Genomic DNA, 11,351 nt, shown 5'->3' with positions numbered 1-11,351 from the left:
AATTTCGGTCCCGTTAACCCTATTAAGCTATCACATGTGATATGTTTCCCTGGTTTGCAGTAAATCGGTGCGCGCCGCTGTAGATGCAGATACCGGTAGATAGATCGGATTGTGGAGACACCGAGGTCTGGAGAATTGAAAGCAGGTGACCTATCATCCCGCCACGGGTGCTTCCATCCGATGGACAAACAACCAAACAATATCGTCGTCGATTTTGCTAGTATCATCGCCGTCTGTTTTCGCAACGCTGTTGACACAATCACCGCAATCACATCAACATCGTCTTACAACATCACGACTCTTTGTCAAATCGTATCGATTGGTCGTAATACTTTGGGACATTGTGAGATTCATTGAAAATGAAAAACTTGATTGTGAGTGTTGGCCCAGTTTGTGTGCCCTCATGCATCTAGTCAATGTACTCGTCCAAAGATTTCGGATAAAACAAAGGCATGGGGCATTGGCAAGCTCTTGGTGTCGAGAACATAACTTCCTAAATAGTCTGAAGCGTGCGTGGACAATCGGTGCAAATGTTGATATTGGGAGGAGGGCTTTGCAAAAGTCCAAAGATTGGATGATCAAGAATGGTGTAAGATTATTGACCTAGGTTAATCAATAACCTTCAGATTCAAACCCTCGTCCACGCGAATCACATTTTGCATCATCAGAATGTTGTCGATGCTTATGGTCATGTGTCTGTTCGCCATCCGGACAACCCAGGTATCTTTATTATGTCGGCATCGACCGCGCCAGCATTGGTCTCATCCATCTCCGACTTGGTACATTATAATGTATCCGATGCTGCTCCAGTAGATCCGAAGGCGAAGAAGGGCTACCAAGAACGGTTTATCCACAGCGAAATTTACAAGAGATTTTCAGAAATCAATTGCGTTATCCACAGTCATGCCGAGGCCGTAATCCCCTACACGATGAACGGAGTCCAGATGAGACCGATATTTCACATGGCTGGGTTCTTAGGTATGATACTCTTCCGGGAAAGATGCATGAATATGTATATAATGATTACTTATAGGTGACCACGTACCTAATTTTGATATCACGGAGCTATACACCTCGAACGATAGACAAGACTTCTTGGTAAACTCTGGACGGTTTGGCAGTGCCTTGGCCGAGAAATTTTCCAAGCCGGAATCAAGCACCCAAGACTATAACGTCGTCTTAATGGCAAATCACGGTTTCACGACGGTTGGATCAAGTATCAAGCAAGCCATCTACCGTGCCGTTTATACTCAAGTCAACGCGGGTCTCCAAGCAAAAGCTCTTATGCTCAGGAACGCCGAGGGAAGAGTTGCTGACCTTGGCCCTTTAAGGTTTTTGAATGCCGAACAAGCTTCTGGTTCCGAAAAATTTAACGACGACACCGCAGAAAGACCTTGGCAGTTATGGGTGCGAGAAGTTGAGGCAAGCCCTTTGTATCAGAATGAAGCAATACAGATGGATTCCTCAGATGAGGTATGATACGGAAGATTAAGCTCTTCGCGTTTCTACTCTGTGTTATTGAGATTGTGATGGGCCATAGTGCTATGGTCCATATTTGAGAAGGGGACGTAAGTTCAATTCATGCATTCGATTTCCGAGCCATTACTAGTTCAAAAAAGCTCGATATTGCTTTGCCAACTCTTAGTCACGTAGATACATTTGATATCTAGTTTCTAGGTATGAAAAACAACCGCGAGACTACGTCCAAACAATGTGGCGTCGACTAAAACAGAATTTCTTTCATCTCATTTCCTAAATGTCGTCTTCAAACTTTGACCCCTTGGGAAGGAAAGTTCCTACCACCAATTATTCTACCTATACTTGCTTCATTTGACCGAGATTTGGATCATTTTGATGTTGATCCGCGGTTGGAACTTGGAAGAACACATATGCAGGGTTTTACAGAATGTCAGCCAAGACTTGCGATGAAAAACGTCAAACGTTGGGGGAGATTTGTCAAAATGGAATTTCTGAGGAAACTTAATCTGTTTATAGTATGTCAAATTGTGAAATGTCTGGAGATGCAACTCGTTTCCAGAGATTTCGGGGTTTACGCTGTGACCTTTAAGGGATTCTCATACGACGCTAGAACCTGCCAAGAACTAGAATTATCAGAAAGCTAACGCCAAAAAGCATAGCCAGACTTACCAAAGCCATTTCAAAACGTCGCCGTGACTTTGCAATCACAGCCAAGATAATTGCTTCCTCGCATTTGGTCTGTGCTGAGTCTCTCGAGAGCTTGATACCATTCCTGTGCATCGCGTTGTCGGTGTCACTTGGCGTTTGACGAAATATTGGCATTCATCCCACGCGAAAAAGGGTCATAATCAAAACCTGTGAATTGTTAGGATCTCAGAATAGGAAAATCGTTCGATTGGCTAGAACCTCGATGTTAGGAACCGTGGGTGTGGTGTGGGGTTGGCCAAAGCTATATTGCACGGCCTCTGGAAATTATTGGCAACGCATTTTCTGTATGAATTCTTGATATAAGAAGTCTTGTCCTCATGCACCCAAGAGTTTTAATTCCTCAGCTGTGCTCCATTTGATTCTTTTTGATCTTTATTTACACATCTAAGCTTGACGCTCAAGATATTCGTTCACTTAATTCATCCCACTACCCTTATTTCACAGCCCGTCTCCAACGCAAGCACCTCTTCACAATCCACTTTCAAAATGTTGACCAACTATCTTGTTATGGCCATGATCGCCACTAGCATCTCGGCACTCCCTCTGAACATCAACCTTGGCGCCTATTCACCTGCCTTGGTAGTCGGTGATGGTGAAATATCATTCGGAGGGAAAGCAGATGTATCGAACCTCATGAACGCGCTCGAAGGAGCCGCTGTTAATGGCGCCGCTACAAACGGTGCCGCAGCGAACGGTGGTGCCGCCGCCACAACCCCAACACAAGCACAAGCAGCACCAGCCGTAGCTGCCGCACCCGCCGCCGCCGCCGTTCAGGGAGCTACCGAAGACAAGACCGAAGCTCAAGTAACAGCACTCCAAGGAATGGGCAAGGAAATCGCACCCCGTGTTGTCAAGCTCGAGAGATCGGATGTAGATAGAGCCGCAAAACGTGACATCCAAACCTTGACTGCCGCTCTCAACTACGCTGCCGGTGCCATCAAGACCAGCCCCGAAGTCCAACTCGGAACCGAAGAGTCTGGTGTTGGTATTCTCGTCAAAGCTGGAGGCACCGGAGGAACCGCTGCCGCTGCTGGTGCAGCAAAGACCAAGATGGGTAAACGTGAGGACGGTGTTGCCGACCCCAAGATGAAGACTACTGTCACAACCATGTTTATTCGTGGTGGACCAGCTGGTTAGTTACTCCCTTCTTCATACACTCTTAATCACAGAATCAAAGCTAATATGTCAGCACAATAGTTGGACAAACAAATTCCATCTCCACAGTCCGCAACGTCGAAGATATCAACGGCTCAGCAGTCACTAAGCGTGAACCAAGCCCAGGTATTGATGGTGTTAACCTCAATATGGTCGAGGGATCAGTTGCCGAGCTCACTTTTGTGGAGACAAGGAGTGCAGATGATGAGGAATAGATTTCCCATTTCACTTTTTGCAATGAATGGATGTGAATGAGGATGGATTGGATATGTAATTTACAAGCGTCAAAAGATGAAGGAATCATTTGTTATTATTGACACGGCGTAGTAGCTGTGAGTGTGTTCTTTTCTTCTTCTTTTTCTTTGGTTCTTATGGTGGCGTTTTCATGGCTCGGGTCAAGCTGGAAGTATACCACACAGCTCTTACATTATAATTTGAACATGAGGATAGAATCTTATGGGGTCTCAATGATGGGCAGAAAAAGCAAGATAAAGCAACTCATATATCTATAGATATATCAATATAAAGAGAAATTCAAATTCAAACTCATCTTCTGTTGTCACTCATTGAAATCTTTATCTTCACCAGCTATTCTCCGCTCAAGTCCAGTTCTCACTCTGCTCTTCCCCTTCTCGAATGAATCCATACTAAAGGGAAATTCCCACCGACGCCGTGATCTAGAAATCTAGATCTGACCCACAACTTTCAGTGTCAAAGCCAAGGTTCAAGAGCCTTATACCCTTCGGTAGTGCCCGCAAGCCGAGCCGTCAGTGCTCTGGCCGGCCCAACCTCTTTTGGAAACGCATGATTCCCAAATGATCGCCAAGCCAGGGTCGAGAGTTTGAAACAACGGGGTTTTCTTGGCTGGCACAATGATAATACACACTGAATATTTCTTTGGTGGCGATAATGGGTGGGTATTGAGATGAAGATAAGTATAAAGGGAGACTCTGGATCCTGGTAGAGCAAATATTGACAGGTGGACATATCGATGGAGATGTGGACTTGGGCGGAGAATGTCGAGCCGGTTGGGGGATCGGCGGATGGGGTAGATGTGGTGAAGCGAGCGTAAGATGTTGGTTTCGATGATGGATTTTATCCACTTTCTGTTTCTGCTTGGGGGCCTCACAATTTTCAGGGTGCATTTGTCCTCGCTTCATAGAACTTCTTCGCAATTTGGGTACCTAGGTAGGTAGGTATCTTGAACAATGGCATGAAGATTCTCATTACGATAAATTGAGAAAACAATTCGAATTGCTATTACTCATTCAGGAGGACTGTGGAAGTTCTCATCTAAACGTTTCAAGGATGAAAAGCAATATATAATTTAAATATAAACAATGATTAATGCTGCTCAGAGTCCTTCAGGCCTGGAAAGCTATATATTTAAACAATCATTTTTCGATGGGTTATATCTAGTAGATGGAACGAAACGAACCGAATTGCAGAGTATAAGGGCCAGACGAGGGCGAAAATCTAGTGGTAGACTTCTCTGAATAACCACTCTGCAGCGTCATCATACATTTTCCTTCCTATTACCATTAACTTTTCTCTCTTTACTTTATCTCTTTGCAGACGCCCCCCAGAATTCTCAAATCCTAGATCAAAATTAGTATTTCAATTTATACTTTCAGAGTACCAAGATCTCTACTAGTTTAGACTAGCAGACTGGATAGAAGCCTTCAAATTCCAAGTGTAACTCAACATTCGAAATTAATTCAACGTTTCAAATCTTCTAAATGTCCAAATCGGATCCAGAAATCCAAAGTCTCTCGTTATTGAACTGCAGTCCAAACTATTGGAAAGCCTGGCTACTTCATCCTTATACTCAAAGGGTCGATACAAGAGAAGTCTTCTCAACATACCATGCTCAACACCCATAATCTTCTCCCATCGCACTCCGTCCTTTTCCCAGAGTGTCTCACCCTCTACCCTCTCCTTACCCGCAAGCCTCTCCGCCATAAACTCGGCATCATACCACAACATATCCAACTCACACCCCACCATACAAATTTTCTTCGGCAACATCTTTCTATCCGCATAGGTAACACTAAGTCTCGGATCACACAAATCCGTTCCAGGAGATATATATGCATAGTTGAACGGTGGTCCCAAAGTTTCCAAAGGATCTTTAGTCGCATAAGAAGGTCTCGCTGCAATTGCGACTGATGGCGGCGTCACAAACCCACAAAGGGGGTAGAATGCACATACGCCCTGGATTTTGCCTTGAAGAGAGGGAGCTTGTGGAACGGCGAGGGAACAACAGCCGCCAGCGCTGAAACCACCAATAGCTACTTTGGAACGATCGAATGGGAGAGATTCGTCTTCGAGGATGGAGGTTACGACATCAGTCAATTCATTAATTGGTTGAGGGAACATTGCTTTGGGAGCTTTGGAGTAGTCGAGGGAGATGACCAGGATGTTGTGTTTAGAGGAGAAGTAAGAACAGAATTCGTCGTCGATGGCAGGGACACCGAAGACAAATCCTCCACCGTGGACGTTGAGGTAGAGGGGAAGAGGTGGGTCGCCGGATTTGTAGGTTGGTGGGACGAAAATTCTATGGGTGAGTGAGGAGTGGATGGGATAGATTTTGGTGAATGTAGGGAGGCTTGCTCGACCGCGCACATAGGGGGAGATCAATACTGGGCCCAAGATATTGGCAAGGGTTTTGATGAAGTGTAGTTTGAGCCACAGAGTCATGCGTTTCCATATCGGCAGCGTTGGGTGGTAGATTGGCCCTTGGGGGAGCGGAGGTGGTAGAGCCATCGTTGACCTGATGATTGAGCTTTGGACAGTATCCAGAGTGTAAACACACAAGTATAGTTTACGGGTGATCCTACTGTTTTATAAGTTCAAATATTGTACGACGTGTAAGCATATTTATCAAAACGGGTCTTTGTGGACCGCTCGCCGTGGACGGGGATTCGAGTACCGAAAATTCCGTTTACACCAAGAATGGTTAGAACGTCTCACTCTGGACGGAAAAACGGGCACATCAAAGCCGCTAAAATCAAGACTTTTTTCAAAACACTATTAATTCAAAATTCAATAATAATTTGAAATAATATAGTAAATTAAATATAATAAAATCATATTATAGAATATCAACCTGTAAATAATCTGCTTCAAACAAAAATTAAAAATATCGATTATTGATTTAAAAATGAATTTCGGAAGTGATAACATATTTTTGGTGTGTCCGTTTTTCCGTCCAGAGTGAGAACGTGCACACACGTTTCTCTCCTACCCGAGTATCGGCTAAAAGGAATATTTTGGCACCTGTTGAAAAGTCAATTTACCAAAGTCATTAATCATACTTGGATGGACGATATGATAGCGAATCTTCTAAAGGTATAGTAAGACACATAAAGAAAAATTTAAGAGAATCATAACAATATTGGATTACTTGCCACCACACACCTCAAATTTGGTATTCACCAATCACAAGTCCATATGCAAACGCCAACCATCAACTCCAAATTCTCCCGAAAGTTCGATGACCACACCAAAAGTAGAATCACAGAGCAAGTAATACCATTGCAAAGGAAATAGTAAACTCGGGGGTGTATATAAAGAATGAAACAAATACGAAAAAGCAACTCATCGTCCAAAATTGCTTATCTTTCCTCGTAAAATGCGGTTTTAACTTTGAAGTATGAAGGGAAAGCTGTTCTAGCCGAAATCCCCAATACTTCCAGAGTCCAGGTCGTGTCCAATCATCCCAGTTTATGCTCGATGAGTTCTTCGGTAATTCATCCACTCTCCACTGCCAATAGGCCGTTAGCCTCCCCAGCGATGTGAATGGCTTTTCTCTTTCGACCCAAGTACGCCAACGCCTTATTGCATGAGTTGCAGTTGATGGATCGATTTCCAACCATTCTGTATGCTTTCTAGGTCCGCGGTGGTTGCTTTTGCAAACCTCGCATTCAAACCACTTGCGTTGATTATAGAACTCTTCGAAGAGGATAGACTCAACTAACGCGTAGTAATAGAAAGCGTCTTCGTCATTTCCGCTGGGTGATTCGGTTGAAGCTATAGATATAGATTTGGAAATTTTGGAAATTGGTATTCTACATTTCGACCACTCGCGCATGCGAGTTTCTGGAGCTCTGCTTGATTGGCCAATCTTTATGTGATGAGGAGCATACCTGGGAGATTCAAAAGCATATATGTAACCAGCAGTAAGGTCGCAATAAGGCTTGAGCGGCTTCTGGAGAAGTGATTGTATAGCGTGATTTATTTCTCGGGTGCTTTTGCGAGTGGATCCATAAGAACAAAACTTCGGGCACTGTGGTGCTATCGCTGGAAGAATAGGATACTGAACAGGCATAGAATTGCAGGCATCATTGAAGCCCGAGCTCATGCGCCTTTCGGCAATGATTTCTTCTGCAACGGTGGGAAAAGCCCCAGGCATCTTCAATACCCTTTCAGCTTGGTTGTTTTCATTATTGACATCTTGGTAGTCAACTTCATCATCTCCTTGACCTTCGACTCGATCTCGACCTTCATCAGCTTTGGATTGCGAAGCCAATGCTTGATATTTACATCTTGAATTCCTTGAAGTTCTTGTGGGGGATTCATACAAATTTCGAGGTCGTGCAGGCCACTGATCAATTGATACCTCGAAATCATTTGGTGGGGTGATTGGCGACGAATCACGTCCGAAAGATCTAATCGAAAATGTGCTATCAGCAGTCGACATCGTACTGACACTGGAGACCGAAGATGAAGAGGTAGGGAACTTGCCCAATATTGGTCGATCGGGTGTCTGGTAAGGCTTGAGGCGTGGCCGGGACGGTAGACTGGATGCCCGGCTGACCGAGATGGAGGGAGATCGGTTACTCGAGGAGACATCGGTCTGCGAATATCCAGGACTCGACATGATCGATCGGCTAGCCAAAAATGTATTATGTGTATGTAAATTTCAGTTTCTATTGCAATATAAGTTAGTTTCCCAGAGGTATTCTGTCTACCTACTTAAATGTTTGATTTGTGGCTGGACAATGAAGGAGAATCTTCGTTCGGAGACTGATATCACGCCGTTTCTTCAATGGTCCAGGGAGCTGGCCAATAATGTGTCAGGCATAGTCGTTGTAGGCCAATCAAATATCCGCAAATCCTTGTTGATTCGTTACAAACTCGTCAGAACCAACATACCCGGTCTGCATAGCCGACACTATGCTGTGATTGAATGCACACTCGCGCATTTACTGAGAAAATCAGCCTCGACGATAATAGAAATTGTGGCATCATTGATTTTCTATGTCCCATTGAGTCCTTGTGATGATTCCAGAGTAGACACCTACTATGCAGTGCCAATTCAGGCCACCATGAAATCTCGACGTTCGGAGCCATTCAACGTAATGAGGTTGTATTGTTTGAGCATGGGACGGAATCGAAGACCAAATTATAAGAGCATGTATCCCTATTCGGTGGCCAGAGGATATTGGATTGGTTCTTGGATACTGGCTATACGTAGGAGAAAAAACAGGCCGGAATTGACCAATGCGTAGCATCTCTTTCTACACATTGTTTTGGTGAGGGTGTTTGTACCATTACGCAGTGGTCAATTCCGGCCTGTTTTTTCTCCTATGTATAGACTGGTTTGGAGGCCAGATCACTGACCGCGTCAGCTTGTTTTGGAATGTCCTACAATGCGACCATGAAGTATGAGAGAGAAAAGTCGCGAATCACAGACATCAGCGTCAGCAAGTTCGAAACACATTTCCGTGGGCGTATTCATGAGAAACACCGTAAGAAGCAGACTTCAAGTGCTGGAAAAGCTCTCGAGGGTACAGGTACCTTCTCCATGGAAAACATGTCTTCTAGAAGGTCGCTCAATGAGCAGATGAGAGACAAGAACGCTTCATCATCCCGCGCGAACGACTGAGGAGCAATTTCATGATCGATAATTATAATAAAAGGAGAGATCACTTCCAAGAAGCTCGAGCTCCCGAGGTCGTACTACTGAGAAAGAATTGGGGCTTGAGTTCCCTAGTCACGTCACGTGCCGGACTGGGCTGTGGCTGGTTGTGGTTCGTCTTGATGCTCGCAGCTCGCAGCTTGCAGCTTCGACTTCTCTTTCGCTGCAACGCAAACTTTTTTGGTCATTCGGTTAGAGTAAGAACATTTATGAGAGACTTGAGAATTTACTGAAAAACAACTCTTTTGCTCAATATCCGATTCATAATTGAATAGCATTGACAGCAACAAAGGAGTCGAAGCAGTCGCCGAAATCCCTACCCAGGTGTCTAGACCGCCGTCGCTCAATATGGAAATACGTACCAAGCGTTTATATGGACCCCTTTTTCCTCTTTGGAATACCAAGAATCAAGAGAGTACTGGTGTACGAAGTATAAGATTATGGACGGAAACATCTTGCTTTCACTTTGAATATTTCCTCCCCCATTTTTGTCGATATTACCTCGGGCTTGTAGTGCTTTAAATTAGTCACCTTGTTGAACGGAGGACTTCATTCATACTTTCCAAAACTTCGACCATCAGCGGGAGAAACCCTTTCTAAGACTATTCTAGCATCATACAATTAGCTTGTCGAATGAGATGCATGAGATTCCAAGAAAATGACTTACGATGTTTCTGGAATTACCTCGCATGAAACCATGTGTAATTTCGACCTCGACTTGGCCTCATGACCCGAGAGTAACCAAGGGGTTGTTGACCTTTTCGACGAGTATGCCAACAACACAGTCCTCTGTCTGTCGGTTAAACGCTGTCAAGTATCGTATTCGGAGAGCAAATCCCGGGTGCTCAATACTTCTCTCCCGTTAAAGCAACCATACTCGGGAGAACCGGCCTCGAAATCCCAAGACGGTGGCATTCCCATCGTTGTACAGACTCTCCGTGATGATTTATCTGAAGCAATAGCTGCGCCACTATAGGTCACGATGCTTACCTTTCTCTGCACAATCGGTAATTATTCCATCTTGGCAACTTGCCATCCTTCCCTTCCCCCACTCAAGGTTCAATCCCACTCAAGGTTCAATCCCACGCTGTCAGATAACAATACATGTATGGCGGTGCATGTGCTGTAGTACAGCGTCGGTACCGATCGGAGATTTTCTATCTGCATATCTGGGGAACATACACGGCAAACAAAACAATTTATTGTCGGTATATTCCACTGGAATTTATTATACTTGCAATGGTTTATGGCCCGGATTTTAGTTTTTTTTCTATGAAGCCTAAGCCGACTGTTCTAGTACACTCTTCTTTACCAATTTGGGTCGTGTAGATTTCTATATTTGTATTGTTCTAAAGAGGACGGTGATGTACCAACCACATTTCCATTTTCCTTCCAAAGAGGTCAAGTGATCTTCACGCATGTACATTGACGTGTTGAATTTCTATTTAGGCAATTTGTTGAAGATATTGTACGTACTCAGGGTCCTCTATCCCCAACACCAATGCCCATATCATTGGTGCGCAAGCTTTTGTCCTTCATTCAGTCTAGAGATAACTCCTCTCACATATCTCGGCGGAGGTTTGGAATTTTCCATCATACAAGAGATTTTCCCGCTACCACATAGTGCCGAACCCATATCTTGGCATCACCTTGGCACTCTGTATTGGGGGCTTGATCCGGTGTAGTTGGCGCTTGTGGCATGCAGGCATAAGACGTCGGTCACTTTGCCTTCATTATACGCTCCAGGAACCACCAGCGAGGAACTCAATGCCAATATTTACAGGGTCCACCAGGGCGCCGAGCACCGTTGAAGTATAGGCTTACTTAGCCCTGACTGTCAGATTCCTAATTCATTAACATCCGGCGTACAGACGGTCCTGCATTTCAATATGGAAGATTAACGGCAAATATTATCCACCAGGCATCGTCAGTTTCCTGGTGCTACGATATTCTGGAATAGGAGGAAGCTCCATTTCATCTGTTAATGCGGGGCAGAAGGATCAACAATATATAAAGAGATGTTCCTCCAGATAACGAAATCTAAACACAAAACATTGCAACCAATTCCTAGATTGTCAAGTCAACA

The 11,351-nt window shown here is 44.4% G+C and overlaps 4 protein-coding genes across 4 annotated transcripts; 2 read left to right on the top strand and 2 right to left on the bottom strand.

Annotated features, from left to right (window-relative positions):
- Positions 1-27: 27 nt before the first annotated feature.
- Positions 28-1,479, top strand: EAE98_008603 (uncharacterized protein; the record flags this gene model as incomplete). The annotated part of the gene is made up of 3 exons (XM_038956226.1): positions 28-374; positions 627-978; positions 1,034-1,479. Exons 1-3 carry the CDS (start codon positions 360-362, stop codon positions 1,477-1,479), a joined length of 813 nt encoding a protein of 270 aa, XP_038807307.1. The 5' UTR covers positions 28-359.
- A 1,194-nt stretch (positions 1,480-2,673) lies between these two features.
- EAE98_008602 (uncharacterized protein) lies at positions 2,674-3,557 on the top strand (the record flags this gene model as incomplete). The annotated part of the gene is made up of 2 exons (XM_038956225.1): positions 2,674-3,319; positions 3,385-3,557. 2 exons carry the CDS (start codon positions 2,674-2,676, stop codon positions 3,555-3,557), a joined length of 819 nt encoding a protein of 272 aa, XP_038807306.1.
- A 1,261-nt stretch (positions 3,558-4,818) lies between these two features.
- Positions 4,819-6,108, bottom strand: EAE98_008601 (uncharacterized protein; the record flags this gene model as incomplete). Its single annotated transcript, XM_038956224.1, has 2 exons — positions 4,819-4,940; positions 5,208-6,108. 2 exons carry the CDS (start codon positions 6,106-6,108, stop codon positions 4,819-4,821), a joined length of 1,023 nt encoding a protein of 340 aa, XP_038807305.1.
- Positions 6,109-6,859: 751 nt separating this feature from the next.
- Positions 6,860-8,224, bottom strand: EAE98_008600 (uncharacterized protein; the record flags this gene model as incomplete). Its single annotated transcript, XM_038956223.1, has 1 exon — positions 6,860-8,224. The coding sequence occupies one exon, from the start codon at positions 8,222-8,224 to the stop codon at positions 6,860-6,862; it is 1,365 nt and encodes a 454-aa protein (XP_038807304.1).
- Positions 8,225-11,351: the final 3,127 nt, after the last annotated feature.

The sequence above is a fragment of the Botrytis deweyae genome (assembly GCF_014898535.1).
Source record: "Botrytis deweyae strain B1 chromosome Unknown BDEW_023, whole genome shotgun sequence".
Lineage (NCBI taxonomy): Eukaryota > Fungi > Ascomycota > Leotiomycetes > Helotiales > Sclerotiniaceae > Botrytis > Botrytis deweyae.
This window is presented reverse-complemented; position numbering and strand designations above follow the sequence as displayed.